This window comes from Oncorhynchus keta, chromosome 21 (genome assembly GCF_023373465.1).
Source record: "Oncorhynchus keta strain PuntledgeMale-10-30-2019 chromosome 21, Oket_V2, whole genome shotgun sequence".
Taxonomy (NCBI): Eukaryota; Metazoa; Chordata; class Actinopteri; order Salmoniformes; family Salmonidae; genus Oncorhynchus; species Oncorhynchus keta.
The window spans coordinates 21,179,622-21,205,433 of NC_068441.1; the positions used below are offsets into that span (position 1 = coordinate 21,179,622).

Genomic DNA, 25,812 nt, shown 5'->3' on the forward strand with positions numbered 1-25,812 from the left:
TCTCTTCATCGTTACCTGGAGACAGCAGTTTTATATTACACTAACATTTTTATGTTGACCCCATGACCAGTCTCCCTCCTACTCATCCATTCCTCTTCCACTTCCTCACCCTCTCTCATCCTCACTTCATCCTTTCTCTACTCTCACACCTCTACTGTTCTCGTTTCAACTCCTCCCTACTCACCTTTCCGTCTCACCCACTCCTCTCCCTAGGTGATACATACACCTCTTTCAGTCCTGCAGTGGAGAAGATATAGGACGATGTGTATGTGTGAGGTCTCTCCCTGTTGTCTGCTAGGCTGGTGACAGACAGGCCCTCAGTCCCAGGGTGCTGCTGGTAATTAGGGATGGCTGGCTGGATCGGAGCACTGTGGTTTTTCCTAAAAGTCCTAGTCCAATGGGAATACCAGAGCTGTGGCCTCACACTGCAGATATCCCTCTCTATCCCCTATGTCTGACATGTGACCAAAAAGAAATAAGAGAGTGGGGAGACAGAGAGAAAGAGAGAGAGAAAATGTGTCACACCAGAGAAAGCGAGAACTTTCACTTAGTCACTCCTCTCATTCTAAAACTTACTTGTGCTGTGTCTATAAACTCTCTCGTTTTCTCTTTTTCTCTCTCATGTGACTACAAACACAAACACACACCACATTAATTAGGGCAGGGGGTAAATATAAAACATTCTAGAACAGGCAGATCGCTCAAGATTGACTTCGAAATTGAACATCTGTCCACGTCCTGAGGATGTCGGGAAATGCCTCAAAACCAGCCACTAGGGGCAACAGTAAACACTACTACCATCAAGTAGGCTTGGGTTTTGCTAGGGCGCTGTGGACGGGGTTGGCAAATAGGCGTATCTGAAGGTCATGTCTTCAATAACAGTGGTAGACACTCATTAACCCTTAACTTAACCATTCGGAATGGATGCCTAAACATAATGTTTTAACCCTATCCACAAACTTAACCCTTAACTTCAAAATTTGACGTTTGGATAAATGTGGCTAAACGTCAGAATCTGATGTCAAATTGGTAAAACTGTGCGACCTTGTTGTTCTAGTGCGGCTGGGAGGCTATCAGGCTGGGAGGCTGGAGAGGGAAAAGCCTCACCACAGGACTCTTAAAGACATCCTCTCTCATTCCTGCTCTCCACTCATTCCTACTCTCCACTCACACTGCCACTCATGCAAGTCCCTAATGTCCGGCCCTGGGTGTGTGCGTGCGTGTGTGTGTGTGTGAGAGAGAGAGTGTGTGTGTTTGTGTATGTATGTACGTGCGTGCGCGTGTTTGTGTGTGCATGCGGCCAGGGAGATGTCCGCCGTAAATCCATCTGATTGAGCTGCAGTGACAGTGAGGGGTGACGCGGTTCAGTGCCCCCAGAAAACAGGGGAATAAACCAAATTGAATCCAGCTGTGTGTGTGTGTGTGTGTGTGTGTGTGTGTGTGTGTGTGTGTGTGTGTGTGTGTGTGTGTGTGTGTGTGTGTGTGTGTGTGTGTGTGTGTGTGTGTGTGTGTGTGTGTGTGTGTGTGTTTGCAGTGCAAGGCGCCACAGTGTAGCACAACGCCAAGGTGTGTGTACATTTTTGCATGTGTCTGCCTGTGTGTGTTCGTGTTTGTGCTTCTGCGTCTGTTTGTGTGTGTGTAGCAGATAGCTCTCCAAACAGGCCCAGTGATGCTGGCTTGGACCAGAGAAACACAGCGAGGGAGGCCAGGCTGGCGGGAGCTCGGCTTGTGTTGTTGTTTTTACGCTGACTGTGGTTCATGCCGAGAATACTTGTGCTAACGTTCACAGCTGGAGACAACTTTGTGATTTCCTCTCCATGAGATAAGCTTCTGATAGGTGGCTGTTCTGTATAGTCAGGAGGAGTCAACACTATATAATATACAGACTATTGTCTTTGGGAGGATGCCAATCATAGATACTACAGTATTTATCCTCCATGTTGGCACCAGATGTCACATGACTATAATGTTCTCATTTGCATCCCACTGGAACTTTTCCATTGAACATTTGGTGCCAACATGGCTCCCATTGAAATGTTTTATGTTAAACACTGTGTTTGCGGAACTTGTTGAACTCCGTACAGTTCCAGTCAAAAGTTTGGACACACCTACTCATGCAATGGAATTTCTTTCCTTATTAATGCGTTTGAGCCAATCACTTGTGTTGTGACAAGGTAGGGTTCGTATACAGACGATAGCCCCCATTTGGTAAAAGACCAAGTCCATATTATGGCAAGAATGGCTCAAATAAGCAAAGAGAAACGACAGTCAATCATTACTTTAAGACATGAAGGTCAGTCAATCCGGAAAATGTAAAGTACTTTGAAAGTTTCTTCAAGTGCAGTCGCAAAAACCATCAAGCGCTATGATAAAACTGGCTCTCATGAGGACCGCCACTGGAAAGGAAGACCCAGAGTTACCTCTGCTGCAGAGGATGAGTTCATTAGAGTTATAAGCCTCAGAAATCGGCAATTAACTGCACCTCAAATTGCACCGCACAGATTTCAAGTAACAGACAGGTCTCAACATCAACTGTTCAGAGGAGACTGCGTGAATCCGGCCTTCATGTTCGAATTGCTGCAAAGAAACCACTACTAAAGGACACCAATAAGAAGAAGAGACTTGCTTGGGCCAAGAAACATGAGCAATGGACATCAGACTGGTGGAAATCTGTCCTATGGTCTGCTGAGACGAAATTTGAGATTTTTGGTGAGGAGGAGGTGTGATGGTGTTGGGTGCTTTGCTGGTGACACTGTCTTATTTATTTAGAATGCAAGGCACACTTAACCAGCATGGCTACCACAGCATTCTGCAGTAATACGACATCCCATCTGGTTTGCGCTTAGTGAGACAATAATTTGTTTTTCAACAGGACAATGACCCAAAACACACATCCAGGCTGTGTAAGGGCTATTTGACCAAGAATGAGAGTGATGGAGTGCTGCATCAGATGACCTGGCCTCCCCAATCACCCCACCTCAACCCAATTGAGATGAATTGGGATGAGTTGGACTGCAGATTGAAGGAAAATCAGCCAATAAGTACTCAGCATATGTGGAAACTCCTTCAAGATTGTTGGAAAAGCATTCCGGGTGAAGCTGTTTGAGAGAATGCAAAACTGTCATCAAGGCAAAAGGTGGCTACTTTGAAGAATCTCAAATCTAAAATATGTTTTGATTTGTTTAACACTTTTTTGGTTGGTACATGACTCCATATCTGTTATTTAATAGTTTTGATGTCTTCACTATTGTAGAATGTAGAAAATAGTCAAAATAAAGAAAAGCCCTTGAATGAGTAGGTATGTCCAAACTTTTGACTGTATTTCTACAGCTATAGTCTAAACACATACCTGTGGCCTATGTCATTACTGTAACAGAGTCATGGCCAGTAAAAGTGGAGAGAGATGGGGAAGGAGAGAGAGGGAGAGCGAGAGAGAGAGAGAAAGAGAGAGAGAGAGAGAAGCGAGAGAGAAGCGAGAGAGAGAGAGAGAGAGAGAGAGAGAGAGAGAGAGAGAGAGAGAGAGAAGCGAGAGAGAAGCGAGAGAGAGAGAGAGAGAGAGAGAGAGAGAGAGAGAGAGAGAGAGAGAGAGAGAGAGAGAGAGAGAGAGAGAGAGAGAGAGAGAGAGAAGCGAGAGAGAAGGAGGAGAGAGAGAGAGAGAGAGAGAGAGAGAGAGAGAGAGAGAGAGAAAATGCAGAGCCTGAGAGTTCTTGTTGATAAAAGGGTTGTTTAATACCTTTTATGCAACCCTCATTTTCCACTATACACTTATTCCTTGCTCCACCTTCCCTTCATCTTGTTGTTAAATAACCAGATTTGACCTTTGGAGAGTGGGGTCACCAGGGAGAGTGACCCAGGAAGTGAAAGGCTTCTCTGGGGGTCACTGGAACCCCCCTCTGTGTCAGAGACCTAAAGCAGCGGCTGGGGGGAGGTGTGTGTGTGTGTGTGTGTGTGTGTGTGTGTGTGTGTGTGTGTGTGTGTGTGTGTGTGTGTGTGTGTGTGTGTGTGTGTGTGTGTGTGTGTGTGTGTGTGTGTGTGTGTGTGTGTGTGTGTGTGTGTGTGTGGAATGGGGTGGTGACCTCCATTTAACAATGAATGAATGTTTGTGTGAAACTGTGTGGGGGAGATTGAAACCCCACCAACACAGTGACTGTGGGACCATCCCTATCATCCAAGTTATGTACTCATTTTTATACCTATATGCTGCTATCCAGTTGCTGACCAGTCCCTTACACCAGTTTGAATAGATAGAGAACCATAACCAGCCGGACCCTGGTTCTTAAAGATTGGGAAACCCTGGTGAAAGCACCTGTGTGTTGTGAGGTTCTGGGGATCAGGATCAAGCACACTGACAGAGCAGAGAGAGACAGCAGCACAAAGAGCAGGGTCAGAGCTACACACAATCCTATTACTCCCTATTAGACCTGGACCTGGGCAAAAGAGGAGGGGAGGCAGTGAATGGGGGGGGGGGTTGTATGAGGGGGTTGAGCACAGATCATGCACAATAGCCTTCAAGGAAAACTTTTCCTGAAACTCTGTGAAATGCACTTATTGCATCTGTGGACACATTTTTAGTAACTCTTTGTGAGTGTTTTTAGCTGCTAGATCACACCAGATAGACTTCAGTTTTCAACGTTTATCCAGGTCCCCAAGACGTCAGGAGATGCATTCAACACTGTCCAATAGGAGAAAGGTGAGGACGTATTACCATGAACCGCTCGCTTCGGCTCGGAGGATCGTGGGTTCAATCTCGTGGGTACACTAATTTTTATGTTTTAACCTTATCCCAATTCTTAACCCTTACCTTAACCCGTCATAATTAATGCCTAAACTTAAGCATAGAGTGTTTTATGCTTAACCTTCAAGTTATTCCTGTTTTAACAACCTTAACCCTTACCTACTTTCACTTCACCCATAGATGTTTACGAGACTGTGAGATCTTGTTGGTTTTAAAAGGGTGTGTGTCTGTGATTCTATTAGTGATGTTGGCACATAGCGGATGGTTGGATGGATGGATAAGAGTGTTGGCTGGCTGAAATAAGCCAAAGCTGCTCCAATCCCCTTCACAATGAACCAGCAGGGAGATGAGACTGGGTCAGGGGGCTCAGTGTAGTCCCATCATCACGCCCCCCCGGCCCTGAAGAAAAGAGTGATTAATCTGAGACCAATAGGATGTAGAGGCCACACTCAGCCCTTATGAAAGGCTTCAGAGGGCTTTAGGAGGAGGACTGACGGACAGACGGGGGAAGAGGACTCAGAAGATTCTGGAAAGGTTACAGAGGGACAGCCCTCAGAGCCCAGTCAGGTACTGACTCCCCTTTGTCTGCCATCAGGGCACTGTGCGTGTGTGTGCATGTATGCGTGTGTGTCTCTATGGGCCTCTGGGGGTCCACTGACTGACTCCCCTTTGTCTGCGGGCCCCTCATTTCTGTCAGGGCCCTTTGTTATGACAGTTGGGCCGCTTTTATACCGACTAAATCACAGCACTCAGCTGTTCATTTACGGGCCTAACCCCTGACACCCCTCTATGCTCCTTCACCCTCTCCACTTGCTCCATCCAGCTCACCCCACTAAACTCATGGACACCATCATCACTTCATCCCAATACCTGATTCCTCTTCTGTAAATATACACCTCCTGATACAGAGCCATACCAACTTTTTACCCAGCTCCAGTGATGGTGTTTTCCACCACAGATCAGGACGTTGTTGTTAGTCTGATCTCTGGACAGAACATAGGAAGTGGCCGAGCTGCCCCCACACAGAGAAGAGAAGGAGGGATGAGTACAGGGATACGGTCAGAGAGAGGGAGAGGGGGAGGGGGGTTGACCTCTTGGCTGGGGCACAGAGGGGTCAGGGGGAGACAGAAACCGCTGTTACTGAGTAACCAATCACCTTCAACAGGCAGTGAACAGAGAGAGAGAGAGAGAGAGAGAGAGAGAGAGAGAGAGAGAGAGAGAGAGAGAGAGAGAGAGAGAGAGAGAGAGAGAGAGAGAGAGAGAGAGAGAGAGAGAGAGAGAGAGAGAGAGAGATTGTTTTGTTTTGAAACTTCTGTATGTGTAATGTTTACTGTTAATTTTTATTGTTTATTTCACTTTTGAAAATTATCTACCTCACTTGCTTTGGCAATGTTAACACGTTTCCCACGCCAATAAAGCCCCTTGAATTAAATTGAGAGAGAGAGAGAGAGAGAGAGAGAGAGAGAGAGAGAGAGAGAGAGAGAGAGAGAGAGAGAGAGACAGAGAGAGACCCAAAATTAAGGAACGCTTTGACTATGTACAGACTCAGTGAGCATTGCCTTGCTATTGAGAAAGGCCGCCGTAGGCAGACATGGCTCTCAAGAGAAGACAGGCTATGTGCTCACTGCCCACAAAATGAGGTGGAAACTGAGCTGCACTTCCTAACCTCCTGCCCAATGTATGACCGTATTAGAGAGTCATATTTCCCCCAGATTACACAGATCCACAAAGAATTCGAAAACAAATCCAATTTTGAAAAACTCCCATATCTTTTGGGTGAAATTCCACAGTGTGCCATCACAGCAGCAAGATTTGTGACCTGTTGCCACGAGAAAAGGGCAACCAGTGAAGAACAAACACCATTGTAAATACAACCCATATTTATGCTTATTCATTTTATCTTGTGTCCTTTAACTATTTGTACATTGTATATATATATATATAATATGACATTTGTAATGTCTTTACTGTTTTTAAACTTCTGTATGTGTAATGTTTACTGTTAATTTTTGTTGTTTTTCACTTTATATATTCACTTTGTATGTTGTCTACCTCACTTGCTTTGGCAATGTTAACACATGTTTCCCATGCCAATAAAGCCCCTTGAATTGAATTGAATTGAATTGAGAGAGACAGAGGGAGACAGAGAGAGAGACAGAGAGAGAGAGAGAGAGAGAGAGAGAGAGAGAGAGAGAGAGAGAGAGAGAGAGAGAGAGAGAGAGAGAGAGAGAGAGAGAGAGAGAGAGAGAGAGAGAGAGACAGAGAGAGAGAGAGAGAGAGAGAGAGAGAGACACAGAGAGAGAGAGAGAGAGAGAGAGAGAGAGAGAGAGAGAGAGAGACAGAGAGAGAGAGAGAGAGAGAGAGAGACAGAGAGAGAGAGAGAGAGAGAGAGAGAGAGAGAGAGAGAGAGAGAGAGAGGGAGTTCTGCTCACATAGTATGTGAAGAGATCCTCTGCTGATGTGGTGGAGGCACAGTTGAGCTAGGTCATGGTCATGTGGTTGTGACAGTCATGTCAAGATATAGCAAGCATCCAGTCCTGAACCATGCAAGTTGCAACCTGACACCCAAACAACTACTACACCACACACACTGCCCTGAGAGAGAGAAACATCCACAAATCTACCCAGTTGTAAAGTACTGAAGAAAAAATCCTTTAAAGTACTATTTAAGTAGGTTTTTGGGGTATACTGTATGTACTCTACTTTACTATGTGTATTTTTGACAGCTTTAACTTTTACTTCACTCCATTCCAAAAGAAACAATGTACTTTTTACTCCATACATTTCCCCTGACAACCAAAAGTACTTGTTACATTTTGAATGCTTAGCAGGACAGGAAAATGGTCCAATTCAAGCACTTATCAAGAGAACATCCCTGGTAATCCTTACTGCCTCTGCTCTGACAGACTCACTAAACACATATGCTTCGTTTGTAAATGATGTCTCAGTGTCTGAGTGTTGGAGTGTACTCCTGGCTATCTGTCAATACACAAAACTAGAAAATGGTGCCGTCTGGTTTGCTTACTATAAGGAATTTGAAATGATTTATGCTTAAGTATATTTTAGCAATTACATTTACTTTTGATACTTAAGTATATTTCAACCAAATACTTTTAGACTTTTACTAAAGAAGTATTTTACTGGGTGACTTTCAACTTACTTGAGTCATTTTCTATTAAGATGTCTTTACTTTTTGCAAGTATGACAATTGGGTCCTTTTTCCACCACTGAATCTAGCACGGTCAATATTTGCAAGTGTGTGTGTGTGTGTGTGTGTGTGTGTGTGTGTGTGTGTGTGTGTGTGTGTGTGTGTGTGTGTGTGTGTGTGTGTGTGTGTGTGTGTGTGTGTGTGTGTGTGTGTGTGTGGAGGGGAGAATGCCCACTTAACCTGATGCGATCTTAGATAAGAGAAAGACACTTTCCCTCGTGGTCCTGTGTGTGTTTAGGGATGTGTGTCTGCGGGGGCCTGTGTTTGTGTCTAGCTCAAAGTGAATCAACCGGAAAACAGCACACCCCTTACAAAGGCTGGAAAAGAAACAGGGACTGATTCCAGAGAAATAAACAATAAATACCTGTTCTCTCCTCCTCACCTGTCTCTTGCCCTACCCTTCTCATCCTATTTTCTCGCTTTCTTCAGGCAGCAGGTGTTATGTGAGGCTATGAGACAGACGAAAAGAGAGAAAGAAGAGAGAGCGAGAATAAGAAAGAAAGAAAGAAAGAAAGAAAGAAAGAAAGAAAGAAAGAAAGAAAGAAAGAAAGAAAGAAAGAAAGAAAAAGAAAGAAAGTGTATGAGCAACTGAGGCTTCTATAATTATAACTCAGACAGGGTGAAGTTAATGGCGCTGGATGTCCAGACTATTGTAGTGTGTGTGTGTGTGTGTGTGTGTGTGTGTGTGTGTGTGTGTGTGTGTGTGTGTGTGTGTGTGTGTGTGTGTGTGTGTGTGTGTGTGTGTGTGTGTGTGTGTGTGTGTGTGTGTGTGTGTGTGTGTGTGTGTGTGTGTGTGTGTGTGTGTGTGTGTGTGTGTGTTTGTGAAGGTTCCAGTGGCCAGGGTCACTGAGGACAACTTCCTTGGCTTCCTCCAGGAGGAAGGCTTTGGTCTCTGGTCAGACTGGCCGGACCTCAACGACCTGTGCAATTGGACTGGAGCAGAGCTCAGGTAGACACTGACTGACATGCAAACTGAGCCAGTGACTGCCTTGAGGCTTGTGTCACCCATGATGGAACATCTCATCCTACATCCAGGACAACACTCCTTGGTACCAGATAGATGCAGCCATTGCAACACTGGAATGGCCTGAGGCTGCAGAGGAAACTCACTGCTCTGAACTGTGCTGACCAGTCTCCCATTCCATGTACCAGAATTCTGCCATTGGCGAGGACATTCTCACCTTTACTGTGAAGGCACAGCTGCAAGTTCGACCAACAACATATAATCTAGCACTCTGCTACCTTGCAAACCATGTTGATGATGATGTGTTGTCCTGTGTGTCAAATACACCAGATATTGTTGTTGTGGAGGGAGGCCAGAGGGAGGAGCTGATTTTGTAAGTGGGCTGCTCATTGGACGGCTACATGGTGCAGGCCTTTGCCTAGAAGCTGCTTAAGTACCAGTCCCTTGTGACACGCTGGGACATCCTCGGGTGGAGGTGCAAGATGGTGTCACGGATATTCGGCAGTCTGAGACATGTACACAGGCTTGCAGTGTGTGGCCTCCAGATTCTGGGCCTGACAAAAACTAGGGCAAAGTAATTGGCTTTGGTACTGCTCTGTTTCAGCTGTCACAGGCAGCCTAGTTGTTTGGAGAAGGTGTTGATTATGTACCCTTGAGTGCCATGCATACAGGGACATTTGAAATGTTTGGATCCTTTTTTGTAAATGTGATTTTGGTGGATTCAAATAAAGTATTTGAAATGTGTGTGTTTGCTGTGTGTGTGGTGTGTTATGTATGTGTGTTCATGTGTGTGTGTGTGTGTGTGTGTGTGTGTGTGTGTGTGTGTGTGTGTGTGTGTGTGTGTGTGTGTGTGTGTGTGTGTGTGTGTGTGTGTGTGTGTGTGTGTGTGTGTGTGTGTGTGTGTGTGTGTGTGTGTGTGTGTGTTTGCAGTGCAAGGCGCCACAGTGTAGCACAACGCCAAGGTCCCTGCTTTCTCTGGTTACTCATCAGCTGTGTGTGTGACGCCCAGGGGTAAATGTTAAGGGGGTCCTGTGGCCTTGTTGTTTCCAGGGTAACGGGCCAGGTGTGTGGGCCGAGACCATATAAAACCTGTCCTCCCAGAATACCTTTGTGACGGACGGATGAGCCAGCTCATGTTGCGATGGAGAAATGCTGCAGAACTTTCTCCCAGGACCCCCTCAATTAGCTTCATCACACACACATTATCTTTGTCTCCGAGTCTCTCGCTTCCTGTATCTTTCTCCCTTCTCTTTCTCTCCATTGTTATCTCTCTCTCTCTCTGCTCGCTCTGTCTCTTTCTCTCATACACACACGCACACAGAGAGACATGTGAGTGTGTGGGCTGGCAGCATGCTGGGTATAGCGAGGGTCCTTAGAGGAAAATTGTTTCTTTTCACTTAAACACACAGCAGGAGACTGACAGCCACTTACAACATATTTACCCATGTACTGTACATAGACACAATCACACACACAGTACTGGAGGGGAGGTGATTTAAGGGTAATGGGCTTCCTGGAAACACCCCAGGGGGCATCAGAGGGACACAAGGACACACACACACACTTGCGTTATCTTGGGTAGAGTATCCCTAGGCCTAATGGTACTGTACTGTTTGGGTTTTACAGTTTTCATGGAAGCCATGTTGGCACCAACGTTCCAAGACAGTTATGTCCTCGTAAGAATAGCAATAAGAATGTACCATAGAGGACAGTTGTACGTTTTGACTCTGGTTGATAGCCTACTAGAAGAGGGGATAAATAACACACACACACAGACACTTTCACAAACACACCTCATCCCTGGCGTCTGCAGGAAAACCAATCACATGTGTATTGTTCCTGTGGGATTGTGGTATTGTCCCACGGCCAAAGACCAGTAAATCAGTTCAGCGCAATAGAACTCTGGGTAGCTGAGTGTGTGCGTGTGTGTGTGTGTGTTCCAGTCCCTGTTCCGATCCTGATCTTCAAGCAACCTCTCAACATTACTCACTGTCCCCCTCTGTTGGCCAGTCTGTTCAGAAGCTGAACGATGATCTTTCAGTCTGACTCATTTACTGCACCTTCTCACATCCCAGGTGCTGCACATGGGTTTAAGTTTTTCTAACAATGTAACCTGATCAGGAAAACCCCCTGAACCCTATGGGATGTACACTGAGTGTACAAAAACATTAAGCACACTTTCCTAATATTGACTTGCACACTCTTTTGCCCTCAGAACAACCTCAATTTGTGGGGGCATGGACTCTACAAGGTGTCAAAAGCGTTCCACAGGGATGCTGGCTTCTTTAACCCGTCTCCTCCCCTTCATCTACACGAATTGAAGTGGATTTAACAGGTGCCATCAATAAGGGATCATAGCTTTTACATGGTCAGTCTATGTCATGGAAAGAGCAGGTGTTCCTAATGTTTTGTACACTCAGTGTATAGCCGATGGTAATTCTGGTGGTAAGTACCCATTGCAGGCCGCCGACATGATGCTTGTTGTAGCCTAAATCCTCCCCTAACCCGGACTATACTGGGACAATTGTACGCCACCTCATGGGTTTCCAAAACATGGCTGGCTGTGACACAGTCTCAAATCAAATCAAATGTTATTAGTCACATGCGCCGACTCCAACAGGTGTTACAGTGAAATGCTTACTTACAATCCCCTAACCAACAATGCAGTTTCAAAAAATACAGACAAGAATAACAAATAAAAGTATCAAGTAATTAACGAGCAACATTAAAATAACAATAGCAATACTATATACAGGGGGTACTGGTACAGAGTCCATGTTAGTTGAGGTAATATGTACATGTAGGTAGAGTTATTAAAGTGACTATGCATAGATAATAACAACAGAGAGTAGAAGTGGTGTAAAAGGGGGGGGGCAATGCAAATAGTCTGGGTAGCCATTTGATTAGATGTTCAGGAGTCTTATGGCTTGGAGGTAGTAGCTGTTTAGAAACCTCTTGGACCTAGACATGGCGCCGGGATCAAACCCGAGTTCGTAGTGACACCTGAGCACTGCCTGACCACTGCGCCACTCAGGTGGCCTCATTAGTCCAGTCTTGATACAGTCCCAAAATGCTTTGCAAGTTAGTAATCAAGCATCATCCTGTGACATTTTCTATATTTTGAAAGTTATGTACAGTACATGGAAAAAGTATTCATCCCCTTTGGTGCTTCTCCTATTTTGTTGCATTACAACTAGTAATTTTAAATGATTTTTATTTGGATTTTATGAAATGGACAAACACAAAATAGTCCAAACTGGTGAAGTGAAATGAAAAAAATGACTTGTTTAAAAAATAAAATAAAAAAAATTAAATGTAAAAGTGGTGTGTGCATATGTATTCACCCCCCATATGTATTCACCCCCCATATGTATTCACCCCCCATATGTATTCACCCCCATATGTATTCACCCCCATATGTATTCACCCCCCCATATGTATTCCCCCCTTTGCTATGAAACCACTAAATATGATCTGGAAGCAACCAATTACCTTCAGAAGTCACATAATTAGTTAAATAAAGTCCGCCTGTGTGCAATCTGTGACATGATCTGTCACATGATCTCAGTATATATACACCTGTTCTGAAAGGCCCCAGAGTGTACAACAACACTAAGCAAGGGGCAACACCAAGCAAGCGACACCATGAAGACCAAGGAGCTCTCCAAACAGGTCAGGGACAAAGTTGTGGAGAAGTGCAGATCAGGGTTGGGTTATAAAAAAATATCAGAAACTTTGAACATCCCACGGAGCACCATTAAATCCATTATTAAAAAACGGAAAGAATATGACTCCACAACAAACCTGCCAAGAGAGGGCCACCCACCAAAACTCACGGACCAGGCAAGGAGGGCATTAATAAGAGAGGCAACAAAGAGACCAAAAATAACCCTGAAGGAGCTGCAAAGCGCCACAGAGGAGATTGGAGTATCTGTCCATAGGACCACTTTAAGCTGTACACTCCACAGAGCTGAGCTTTGCGGAAGAGTGACCAAAGAAATATCCATTGCTTAAAGAAAATAATAAGCAAACACGTTTGGTGTTCGCCAAAAGACACGTGGGAGACTCCCGAAACATATGGAAGAAGCTACTCTGGTCAGATGAGACTAAAATGTAGATGTTTGGCCATCAAGGAAAAAGCTACGTCTGGTGCAAACCCAACACCTCTCATCACTACGAGAACACCATCCCCAAAGTGAAGCATGGTGATGGCAGCATCATGCTGTGGGGATGTTTTTCATCGGCAGGGACTGGGAAACTGGTCAGAATTGAAGGAATGATGGATGAAAATAAATACAGGGAAATTCTTGAGGGAAACCTGTTTCAGTCTTCCAGCAATTTGAGACAGGGACGGAGGTCCAGCAGGACAATGATCCTAAGCATACTGCTAAAGCAACACTCGAGTGGTTTAAGGGGAAACATTTAAATGTCTTGGAATGGCCTAGTCAAAGCCCAGACCTCAATCCAATTGAGAATCTGTGGTATGACTTGAAGATTGCTGTACACCAGCGGAACCCATCCAACTTGAAGGAGCTGGAGCAGTTTTGCCTTGAAGAATGGGCAAAAATCCCAATGTCTAGATGTGCCAAGCTTATAGAGATATACCCCAAGAGACTGTAATTGCTGCAAAGGTGGCTCTACAATGTATTGACTCTGGGGGGTGAATACATGCATGCTCAAGTTTTCAGTTTTTTTGTCTTATTTCTTGTTTGCTTCACAATAAATAATATGTTGCATCTTCAAAGTGGTGGCATTTTGTGTAAATCGAATGATAATAACCCCCCCCCCCTTTACAGGTTGTAAAGCAACAAAATAGGAAAAATGCCAAGGGGGGTGAATTCTTTCACTTTTGCAAGACACTGTATCTTGAAAACTTGATTGCTGTCATGTTAACATTTGGGGAATGTATCAGCAGTGGTCTAATGAAACAAATACAAAAACGTTTTTTGTGGAATTTTCCTTTAAGACTAATGTCTGCAAATTAATATTCTGCTTTTTACATGGACATTTCTGCTGCGATAATTGGTCGGGACATGACTGACATATGCCACAAAGACACTCCAGACTATTTGTATTACTATTTGTATTATTCATATTTGTGTTAATATTATTAGTAATAGTAGTAGCAGTATGCCTAGTAGTAGTAGTAGTCATAGTAATATTATACCTTTCAGGCTTACTATTTGTACCATTATCACCATTATTAAAGCAGTCTAAAATACAGTGCTTTTCAGTGAGGCTTTAAATAGCCTTCTGACCACAGAATATTTGGCATGGGACAGGGTTGAGCAAGACTTTGCCAAGACGTGTGTGTGTGTGTGTGTGTGTGTGTGTGTGTGTGTGTGTGTGTGTGTGTGTGTGTGTGTGTGTGTGTGTGTGTGTGTGTGTGTGTGTGTGTGTGTGTGTGTGTGTGTGTGTGTGTGTGTGTGTGTGTGTGTGTGTGTGTGTGTGTGTGTGTGTGTGTGGAGCGCGGTGAATGGCTGCGCTATTGCATCCTCCCAGGAGAGCTCTAAAACGGCGCAGAATACACACACACACAGAAAGAGAGAGAGAGAGAGAGAGAGAGAGAGAGAGAGAGAGAGAGAGAGAGAGAGAGAGAGAGAGAGAGAGAGAGAGAGAGAGAGAGAGAGGGAGAGAGAGAGAGAGAGAGAGAGACATACACTATACCTTCATAACGCACTGAACCCGCCTTCATCTCCAAACTCACTCCCATACCTCCCCTCAGCCTCGCGCCGCCCCTCCACTAAAGTCAGCTTTCACCCTCTCTCCCCTCTCAGTGCCATCCACAAAGCAAACGCACAGTGGCAGGCTGTGAAAGATTGTGTGAAGAGTGTGTTTCGTGAATGTGTGTCTGACAACGTAAAGAGAACCAAAGCCCATCAGTTGGAATGGACCACAGTAGCAATAACACCGCAATCGAGGAGCGTCTCGAGAGCACCTGAGGGATTACAACTCCAACTCGAGAAGAAGTCGTTAAGGTTTTTACTGCCCCTCTCATTGCGCGCCCGGTGGTGTTAACGCGAAAACAGGAACGAGAGTAAACACGTGAAATAAGAAGGTTCCAATTCAGTCCCAGCCTTCCCGAGTTTGGCGCCGTGACACAGAAAAAAATCATTTCTGTGTATTTTTAGCATCCTCTCTTTTCCCTATCCTCCCATCTTTTCCTCTCTGTGTGGAGAGAGAGCAGGAGACGAACGGACCGGGTGACACAGCTGCGAGTCTCACGCCTCTCCGGTTGATCTCTTTGGATGTGTGATGATGGATTAACTGTATTTAACGGGGTCCCACGTATCTCCGGTACTTCACTAGACCACCGCAGCCAGCTCTCGTCCCTCCCCCTGGGAGCGCGTGGCAGAGATCCCTGCCATACTTTCTGTGGATTACTTAAACTGTCTTTGGGATTTTTCTCTCCTGGTAGCACTCGCGATGACCGCGGAATATGTTTTACGGTCCCTGCTGATGCTCTTCCTCGCGCTGCTCTCGGCCAACGCCAGTAACTGGCTGTAAGTGAAGTTTACGGACTCCAACTCCTCTCTCACCTCTCTGCATCTTCCCCTCTCTGCCTCCCTCCACTCTCTGCCCACCTCCTCTCCCTCGCCTCCACACCCCATCCCAAAACCTGGCCAGTCTGCACTTTCACTACTCTCTCCACTCTTCCCAAAATATCTTCCTCCATCTCTCTTCAAACCATCCCAAACCTCACATTTCCCCTGTTCCTGTCATTATCACGATGCTGTCCCTTTCTCTATCTCTGCCTGTCCCTGTCTCTGTGATCTCTGTGTGTCCATAGTGTCACAGCTCAATGCCCTGTCGTTGTTAACCCAACCACTCCACTCATCCACTCGACTGTTAGGCTATAGGCTAACAATTTTATTATAATATTATAATTGGTCTTCTGCACCTGTCAGTCAAATAAGAATAATATCTCACCTTGCCTGTTACCTCGATGAAGCTGCCAGTGTCAGTGCATCTGAGTGTGCAAGGCCCAATTCCGTTATAGGCTATTTGTCAAGGTAAAACAGTTGTCAGTCTCAGTTGTCCCCTGGGACCTGCAATGTGCAGGGTAGCCTACACTGAGTAAGTGACTAGGGCCAGACTAACTACACTATGAGCACATTGCACATTATTGCCCATTTCTCCCCGCTGCACGAGCCTCGCTGTTCGGTCACAAGTGCGTGCTTGCTCTCAGAGGTGGGAGGTGGTTAGGTGGGTCTGCATACCTCAAGGGAGACGGAGAGAGAGAGAGAGAGAGAGAGAGAGAGAGATCGAGAGAGAGAGCTAAGCAACAGCTCTGGGATTTACTGTCCTTAATTTTAAAATATAAATACAGTGTGACTAGCATTTTTATTTCAATGATTAGTGTTTGTATCGTATAACTGGTGAATATAATATCGTATATGTTGACAGAAATGGGCTCTGTGGACATGAGGATAGCCTTATCAAATGATTATGATTATTAGAGTTTATATAGCATAAGCCACCATTCAATCTTGCATTATGCATTGATAAATTGCTAATACATTGATGAGTGCATTTAGTAGCCACATGCATTACAATGTCATCAAATGATACATACATTGAACCTGTATTATTATGTTAAACATAGATAGTTGATTATTAATTGTGCTATAGGGTTTGATGGCAGCTCGTGTTTTTGGACTCAAGGTGTGGTGAGAGAGCAGGACGCGGGCGTGTGCAGACATGTTCCACGCGCAGTGAAAACCCTCTCTGCTAGTCTGCTAAATATGATTATTCTGTCTGCGGGATCGACCAGGAGCATGTGCACTTCTCCCCCTCAGCCCTGAACCAAGCAGCCTCAACCCCCCTCTCCATTCTCCCGGCACCGGTATAGGAGACCTGTCAGATGGGAGCAGCACAAGTAAAGGAGAGGGGAAACAGGGCTCAGAACAAATACTGCAGAGGACAATTCTCTGTAGGTCAGATCATGTAAAAATTCACTGAAGATAAATGTTTTTAAAAAGCAAGTTTATAGGTCTCGCCTATTTTGCAAATATTTGATAGGTCAAGTAGATTTTGAAAGTATATGTTCATTAATCTATATGTTTTATTAGAGTTTTTCAATTCGAAGGTAATAGTCTAATTTTGGCATCAATATGATGGGAATATAATTTTATGGATCTGTATTCACACAAAACTAGTCACATCTAATGAATGAATCGAATATGGTCGTATAGATTATATTGAGCATAATGCTGGAATCATTATTTTCCAATTAGTTATATTCGTATCAATGTCTGGTATGCAGGTTCGTTGAATAAGAAGATCGTATTTAGCCATTATTTAACGAAAAACAGATGTTTTCGATAAAATGGTCGATTTAGATTATGTTACCAAATTTTGTAGTAGACTTCCAGTTTAATTTAGTTTTTTTTCTGAAACATGTTCAACTTGTTATGGCTCACCGCATAGGCCTATTTATCTCCAAATTGTGTCTGCTAACGCAGAGCATTTTTCTCGTGGTGATTTGAATGATCTTTTACATACTCGTCTTGTTCTTTGCTGAAATCGAAAGGGCCTGTAGTCAATTACAGGCGATAGATCTTAGAATGGTCTAATGCAGCGTTTACCAAACTCGGTCCTCGGGACCCCAAGGGGTGCACGTTTTGATTTTTGCCCTAACACTACACAGCTGATTCAAATGATCAAAACTCGACGATTAGTTTATTTTTGGAATCAGCTGTGTAGTGCTACGGCAAAATGCCTAATGGTCTGATGTCATCATGATTTCCAGGTATATCAAAGTGTTTCTGTGTTGACTATGTTGACATGTGTCAGCCAATTATTTGCAATATAGGCTATTCTAACATTGTCATTCTATTGAACATCTAATGAACACTATTTTTGGATAGGTAGCCTATACCCTTATTGCATGCCTTTTCCTTTTTGGTTCTTTAAAACAACATAGCACCATGAAAAAAATGGGGGGCTAATTACAATTTAGTATACAATTTGTTTAGGCTATAATACGCCTGCCAAATGTCATGAATGTTTCAAATGAGCGATATAATTTTGGATAAGCGATGATGCAATTCCCAGTTCGACGGGAACACTGTTGAGTGAACTATTTGTTTGTACCCTAACTCATTTTCTTATTGCCTAATATCCCGTGTGGATTTCAATCTCCCTCTCTAAACCACTCATCGGCTACTGAGCGCTGAGTCATACTCCTAATGTCTCTCTGGAATCGGGGCTGACGGGCCTGCAGTAGACTACTACTGTTCAATTTTTTTCTCGGTCAACGCCTCCTTTTCGCCCTCGTCTCGTTCTCTTTCTCCTATCATATGGCGCGAGCGATTTCCCTGTTGCACCTGCGTGCGGCTTGAAGGGGGGGGGGAATAGGTGCGTCATCATATAGCCTAATTGACACAATTGTGGCGTTTGTCAAAGGGAATGCAGGGGTTCGGCCTACATGTTTGTTGCTTCAGTTTCATTTATTTACTCAACATAAACCCCCGTGAATTGGCCCTGGGGAAAATATCATAATCCTGGCCTATTTGTTTTCGATTGCTCATTGAATTTGAAACGTCAAGACCGTTTAATAATTAAGCAATAAGGCAGGAGGATGTGTGGTATATGGCCTATATTCAACGGCTAAAGGCTGTTCTTATGCACAACGCAATGCGAGGATACAGCCCTTAGCCCTGGTATGCTGGTCATATACCACAAACCCTGGAGGTGCCTTATTGCTATTATAATTTGGTTACCAACCTAATGAGAGCACTAAAAATACATGTTTTGAAATACCTGTGGTATAGGGTCTGATATACCACGGCTGTCAGCCAATCAGCATTCAGGGCTTGAACCACCAGTTTATGATTGTTTTTTTTAAACACCCATACAGTGTTTTCATAGACAATTGCTTGACAGGATCCCATACTTTTAAGAAATAGGCCTAGCTACACATTAACTGAGTAAAGCGCATTAGCCTTTGAGGACCAATGTTTAAAAAAAACATGATTTATTTCACCTTTATTTAACCAGGTAGGCAAGTTGAGAACAAGTTCTCATTTACAATTGCGACCTGGCCAAGATAAAGCATAGCAGTTCAACACATACAACAACACAGAGTTACACATGGAGTAAAACAAACATACAGTCAATAATACAGTAGAAAAATAAGTCTATATACAATGTGAGCAAATGAGGTGAGATAAGGGAGGTAAAGGCAAAAAAAGGCTATGGTGGCGAAGTAAATACAATAAGTAAAACACTGGAATGGTAGATTTGCAGTGGAAGAATGAGATAGAAATAATGGGGTGCAAAGGAGCTAAATAAATAAATACAGTAGGGGGAGAGGTAGTTGTTTGGACTAAATTATAGATGGGCTATGTACAGGTGTAGTAATCTGTGAGCTGCTCTGACAGCTGGTGCTTAAAGCTAGTGAGGGAGATAAGTGTTTCCAGTTTCAGAGATTTTTGTAGTTAGTTCCAGTCATTGGCAGCAGAGAACTGGAAGGAGAGGCGGCCAAAGGAAGAATTGTTTTTTCGGGTGCCCAGAGAGATATACCTGCTGCTCTGCGTGCTACAGGTGGGTGCTGCTATGGTGACCAGCGAGCTGAGATAAGGGGGGACTTTAGGGGGATAATGGGGGTTTAAGGGGGGTTTGGCGACGAGTATGAAGCGAGGGCCAGCCAACGAAAGGGTACAGGTCGCAGTGGTGGGTAGTATATGGGGCTTTGGTGATAGACTGCATCTAATTTATTGAGTAGGGTATTGGAGGCTATTTTGTAAATGACATTTTTGTAAATGACATCGCCAAAGTCGAGGATCGGTAGGATGGTCAGTTTTACAAGGGTATGTTTGGCAGCATGAGTAAAGGATGCTTTGTTGTGAAATAGGAATCCAATTCTAGATTTAACTTTGGATTGGAGATGTTTGATGTGAGTCTGGAAGGAGAGTTTACAGTCTAACCAGACACGTAGGTATTGGTAGTTGTCCACATATTCTAAGTCAGAACCGTCCAGAGTAGTGATGTTGGACGGGCGGGCAGGTGCAGGCAGCGATCGGTTGTAAAGCATGCATTTAGTTTTACTTGTATTTAAGAGAAATTGGAGGCCACGGAAGGTGAGTTGTATGGCATTGAAGCTCGCCTGGAGGGTTGTTAACACAGTGTCCAAAGAAGGGCCAGAAGTATACAGAATGGTGTCGTCTGCGTAGAGGTAGATCAGAGACTCACCAGCAGCAAGAGCGACATCATTGATGTATACAGAGAAGAGAGTCAGTCCAAGAATTGAACCCTGTGGCACCCCCATAGAGACTGCCAGAGGTCCGGACAACAGGCCCTCCGATTTGACACAATGAACTCTATCAGAGAAGTAGTTGGTGAACCAGGCGAGGCAATCATTTGAGAAACCAAGGCTATCGAGTCTGCCGATGAGGATGTGGTGATTGACCGAGTCGAAAGCCTTGGCCAGGTCAATGAATACGGCTGCACAGTATTTTTTCTTATCGATGGCGGTTAAGATATTGGTTAGGACCTTGCTCGTGGCTGAGGTGCACCCATGACCAGCTCTGAAACCAGATTGCATAGCGGAGAAGGTATGGTGGGATTCGAAATGGTCGGTAAATCTGTTTGTTGACTTGGCTTTCGAAGACCTTAGAAAGGCAGGGTAGGATAGATATAGGTCTGTAGCAGTTTGGGTCAAGAGTGTGTCCCCCTTTGAAGAGGGGGATGACCGCAGCTGCTTTCCAATCTTTGGGAATCTCAGACGACACGAAAGAGATGTTGAACAGGCTAGTAATAGGGGTGGCAACCATTTCGGCAGATAATTTTAGAAAGAAAGGGTCCAGATTGTCTAGCCCGGCTGATTTGTAGGGGTCCAGATTTTGCAGCTCTTTCAGAACATCAGCTGACTGGATTTGGGAGAAGGAGAAATGGGGAAGGCTTGGGCGAGTTGCTGTGGGGGGTGCAGTGCTGTTGACCGGGGTAGGGGTAGCCAGGTGGAAAGCATGGCCAGCCGTAGAAAAATGCTTATTGAAATTCTCAACTATCGTGGATTTATCGGTGGTGACAGTGTTTCCTATCTTCAGTGCAGTGGGCAGCTGGGCGGAGGTGTTCTTATTCTCCATGGACTTTACAGTGTCCCAGAACTTTTTAGAGTTTGTGTTGCAGGAAGCAAATTTCTGCTTGAAAAAGATAGCCTTGGCTTTTCTAACTGCCTGGGTATATTGGTTTCTAGCTTCCCTGAAAAGGTGAATATCACGGGGCTGTTCGATGCTACTGCAGAACGCCATAGGATGTTTTTGTGTTGGTTAAGGGCAGTTAGACCTGGAGAGAACCAAGGGCTATATCTGTTCCTGGTTCTAAATTTCTTGAATGGGACATGCTTATTTAAGAAACCTATTTAAGATGGTGATCAAGCTTACATTGTAGGATGGCTGGGGTGTTAAGCATGTTCCAGTTTAGGTCGCCTAGCAGCACAAGCTCTGAAGATAGATGGGGGGTAATCAGTTCACATATGGTGTCCAGAGCACAGCTGGGGGCAGAGGGTGGTCTATAGCAGGCGGCAACGGTGAGAGACTTGTTTTTAGAGAGTTGTATTTTTAAGAGTAGAAATTCAAATTGTTTGGGTACAGACCTGGATGGTAGGACAGAACTCTGCAGGCTATCTCTGCAGTAGATTGCAACACCGCCCCTTTTGGCCGTTCTTGTCTGAAAATGTCAGTGATTATTGAACCATGTGGACCATGAACCTGCTAATTTTTACAAATGTATTTGAAATTATGTGCTGTCATAAAAACAAATGAGAATATAAAGTTGTCTGTTAAAGCTGATATATTGATACGCACTTATACATTCAAAGACAAATAAATATTGAGCTTCGTCTGTTATGATAAAAACAATATATATTTAACTTTTTTTATATTTTACTTTTTACCACCAATATTCACTCTGTCAAATCATAAATCTGTACAGGATGCTCTAGCATGTCTGCCGAGGGGTTCGAAGCTTGGAGCAGCAGTGGTGTGTGTGTATTAAATAGACTATAGGCATGGTCAGTGTGTCAGGCAGGCGATAAAGAGATGGCAGCTGATGAGTAACCAGAGAAAGCAGGGACCTTGGCGTTGCGCTACACTGTGGCGCCTTGCACTGCAAACACACACACACTGCAAACACACACATACACACACCACACACACACACTGCAAACACAAATACCAGCAGTGATGAAGTGGTGATGAAGCTGTAGTCAGGTTGTCACATTCATGTTCTCCTGTCAGCGTCCTGTCCCCAGACCCCCTCCTGCTCACACTAATACACTACGGCTAACACAGGCCAACATAGATACCAGAGGAAATGCACAACTGCATTGACTAAAAAACAGAGGAGGGAGGAGAAGAAGGAGAGTGTGAGAGAGAGAGGAGAAAATTAGTGAGCGAGATGAGGAGAGAAAAGAATAGAAAGGGAAATGGCAGAAGGTGGATGTCTGATGAAACACATACACACACACAAAGTGGTCTTGACCTGTTGATGCCAGAGGATTAACGTACCAGGTGGGAGGTGGCTTGTATTGCCTCTTCTCTCTCTCTCTCTCTCTCTCTCTCTCTCTCTCTCTCTCTCTCTCTCTCTCTCTCTCTCTCTCTCTGTGTGTGTTTGTGTCAATATGCGTGTTTGTGAGTATTTTTGTGTTATCTGGTGCCTGCTCTGCTGCTGTCTCCATTAGAGCACATTTCACCCTAACCCCATGACCCCATCGCTCACACACACACACACACACACACACACACACACACACACACACACACACACACACACACACACATTTACATTTACATTTAAGTCATTTAGCAGACGCTCTTATCCAGAGCGACTTACAAATTGACACACACACACACACACACACACACACACACACACACACACACACACACACACACACACACACACACACACACACACACACACACACACACACACACACACACATAATGCACATACATTAGAAACTAGCTCTCACAGTCTCATGTCAGAATTAGACGTTGATCCGTGTTTTCAGTTTAAGCATTAGTTTAGGCATTAACTCCAAAATGTTAAGGTTAGGCATTGACCCCCGACAGGTTAAGCGTTAAGGTTTGGGATAAGCTTAAAACTATCACTGGATTTGGACTTGTAACCTTTGGAATCAGAGGCAGATGCTTACGCCCCTCGGCCATTTCCATCCACAATGCCCTAGCAGAACCGAAACCTACTTGAAGGTAACAGCACTCACTGTTGCCCCTAGTGGCCAGTTTCCATGTCATCTCACAACGTGCTCAGACATGGATTATTGTCGAACTTGTATCATGGGTGACCTGGCTGCACATTAGACCACCAAACCCCAGCCCTCATTAGCAATTAGGGTCATTCTTATCCTCTTTAGCATGCTTTCTTTCTTTGTCTCTCTTTCTGTGTGTGTGTGTGTGTGTGTGTGTGTGTGTGTGTGTGTGTGTGTGTGTGTGTGTGTGTGTGTGTGTGTGTGTGTGTGTGTGTGTGTGTGTGTGTGTGTGTGTGTGTGTGTGTGTGTGTGCGTGTGTGCTTGTCTGCATCATAGAGTTTTGCAATAAGGGGCTAGCTTGGAACGTGGTGTGTGTGGTTAAAGGCATGAGAGCTATTTTGAGCGTTATTCGTCACAAATTTAGATAGGGACTTAAACAATAGACTGTGGCCTCCCTCCTGCTCGCTCTGTATGGTTTCAGTAAGAGGATCATGGATCTCACCATGCATCCAATGCTGCACTAGAATAGAGTTCTGTTCCTGCCAGGGAGAAGAATAGAATAGAACAAATGACTCCTAAGTCATAAATCGACGATTCTGTCAAAGATAAAATCCAATTTGGACAAACGTCAAATAATGCAATAATTAGGGACGGATAAAAATGTACAGAATCGTTACCTGGAGGAGCTTTTTCAATTTCAATCAAGGGGAGGGTTTAGTATTTTTTTATGTCGTTCAAGGGAGGGTTGTGTCATTTGTAATTGATTAAATTTCAATATTTCTCATTGTTTTAGTATTCGTTACTTATTAGGCTATATATCGATGTGTGCCTGATGCCATCCCTCATCTCTGATACTCCGCTGGGTGCTCAATATTAATTGCGCCTATAGTCTACTTAGTGTGGTCTCAAACTGTTTTATCCAGAGCCTAAAGGTGATATCATGCATCACAGATATATAGGTGATAGGCTACGAAGTGCATGCTCAGAGAAAAGTTATATTTCTAAGATAGCTGCTAGGATGGTGTAAATAAAACTAGATTACATTGATATTCCATCCCGGAGCCTCGGCCTGCTCTGCTCTTACTGATCCAAACCGTTTTTGTGTGCTGCTTAACCAATGGCTGTGCTGTGTAGAGCTACAGTGGCATTTCAGGAGGAGAATCAAAGGTTTCTTCCTATTTAAGAAGTCAGAGGTAGGCTTACCTGTTTGACAGAGGAAATTAGGCTATAGGATGCTATGTCCATAGATTCCTCCACCTACCATGCATTATTTAAATAGCCTACATGTCAGCATTTACGTTTTCAGGAAATCTGGCCCGTATTTTATGATGCAAAACACAACATAATATGATGTAAAATGTATCATATGGGCCAAATTTCTGTTTTTGGAAAGTTACATATCTTGAAAACTTGATTGATAACATGCAAAACATTTTGGGACTATGTCAACAATGGACTAATGAAACAAACACCAAAAGATAGTTTATGGGTGGAGTTTTCCTTTAAAACCAGGACTCAAATTGAGGGGTATGAGAGGGTATAACATACCACCTTTAATGAAGGAAAATGGCAAAAAAACACAGACCTACCCCATATTAGCTTAAGATTTTGATGAAAATTAAACGGATCCGATTATATAAAGTGGTCTAGGCCAAAACAGCGCTTTGGTCCGTGACCACTCTGGAGTGGAAAGGTCGGCCTACTCTGTCTGGAGTGGAAATGTATGCCTACTCTGTCTTGAGTGGAAAGGTAAGCCTACTCTGTCTGGAGTGGAAATGTATGCCTACTCTGTCTGGAGTGGAAATGTATGCCTACTCTGTCTTGAGTGGAAAGGTAAGCCTACTCTGTCTGGAGTGGAAAGGTAGGCCTACTCTGTCTGGAGTGGAAAGGTAGGCCTACTCTGTCTGGAGTGGAAAGGTAAGACTAATCTGTCTGGAGTGGAAAGGTAGGCCTACTCTGTCTGGAGTGGAAAGGTAGGTCTACTCTGTCTGGAGTGGAAAGGTAGGCCTACTCTGTCTGGAGTGGAAAGGTAAGACTAATCTGTCTGGAGTGGAAAGGTAGGCCTACTCTGTCTGGAGTGGAAATGTATGCCTACTCTGTCTTGAGTGGAAAGGTAAGCCTACTCTGTCTGGAGTGGAAAGGTAGGCCTACTCTGTCTGGAGTGGAAAGGTAGGCCTACTCTGTCTGGAGTGGAAAGGTAAGACTAATCTGTCTGGAGTGGAAAGGTAGGCCTACTCTGTCTGGAGTGGAAAGGTAGGCCTACTCTGTCTGGAGTGGAAAGGTAGGTCGACTCTGTCTGGAGTGGAAAGGTAGGCCTACTCTGTCTGGAGTGGAAAGGTAAGACTAATCTGTCTGGAGTGGAAAGGTAAGCCTACTCTGTCTGGAGTGGAAAGGTAAGACTAATCTGTCTGGAGTGGAAAGGTATGCCTACTCTGTCTGGAGTGGAAAGGTAAGACTAATCTGTCTGGAGTGGAAAGGTATGCCTACTCTGTCTGGAGTGGAAAGGTAAGACTAATCTGTCTGGAGTGGAAAGGTAGGCCTACTCTGTCTGGAGTGGAAAGGTAGGCCTACTCTGTCTGGAGTGGAAAGGTAAGCCTACTCTGTCTGGAGTGGAAAGGTAAGCCTACTCTGTCTGGAGTGGAAAGGTAGGCCTACTCTGTCTGGAGTGGAAATGTATGCCTACTCTGTCT

The 25,812-nt window shown here is 44.4% G+C and overlaps 2 protein-coding genes across 3 annotated transcripts in view; both read left to right on the forward strand.

Moving 5' to 3' along the window:
* The window catches only part of LOC118400238 (dnaJ homolog subfamily C member 11), a 288,373-nt gene that overhangs the window by 205,900 nt on the left and 56,661 nt on the right, over positions 1-25,812 (forward strand). The gene's annotated exons all lie outside the window — the stretch shown is intronic.
* The window catches only part of LOC118400244 (protein Wnt-4a), a 29,936-nt gene continuing 18,788 nt past the window's right edge, over positions 14,665-25,812 (forward strand). The window contains exon 1 of the mRNA XM_052473464.1: positions 14,665-15,410. Coding sequence (XP_052329424.1) covers positions 15,334-15,410 — 77 coding nt within the window. The 5' untranslated portion in view covers positions 14,665-15,333. The remainder of the gene's footprint in view (positions 15,411-25,812) is intronic.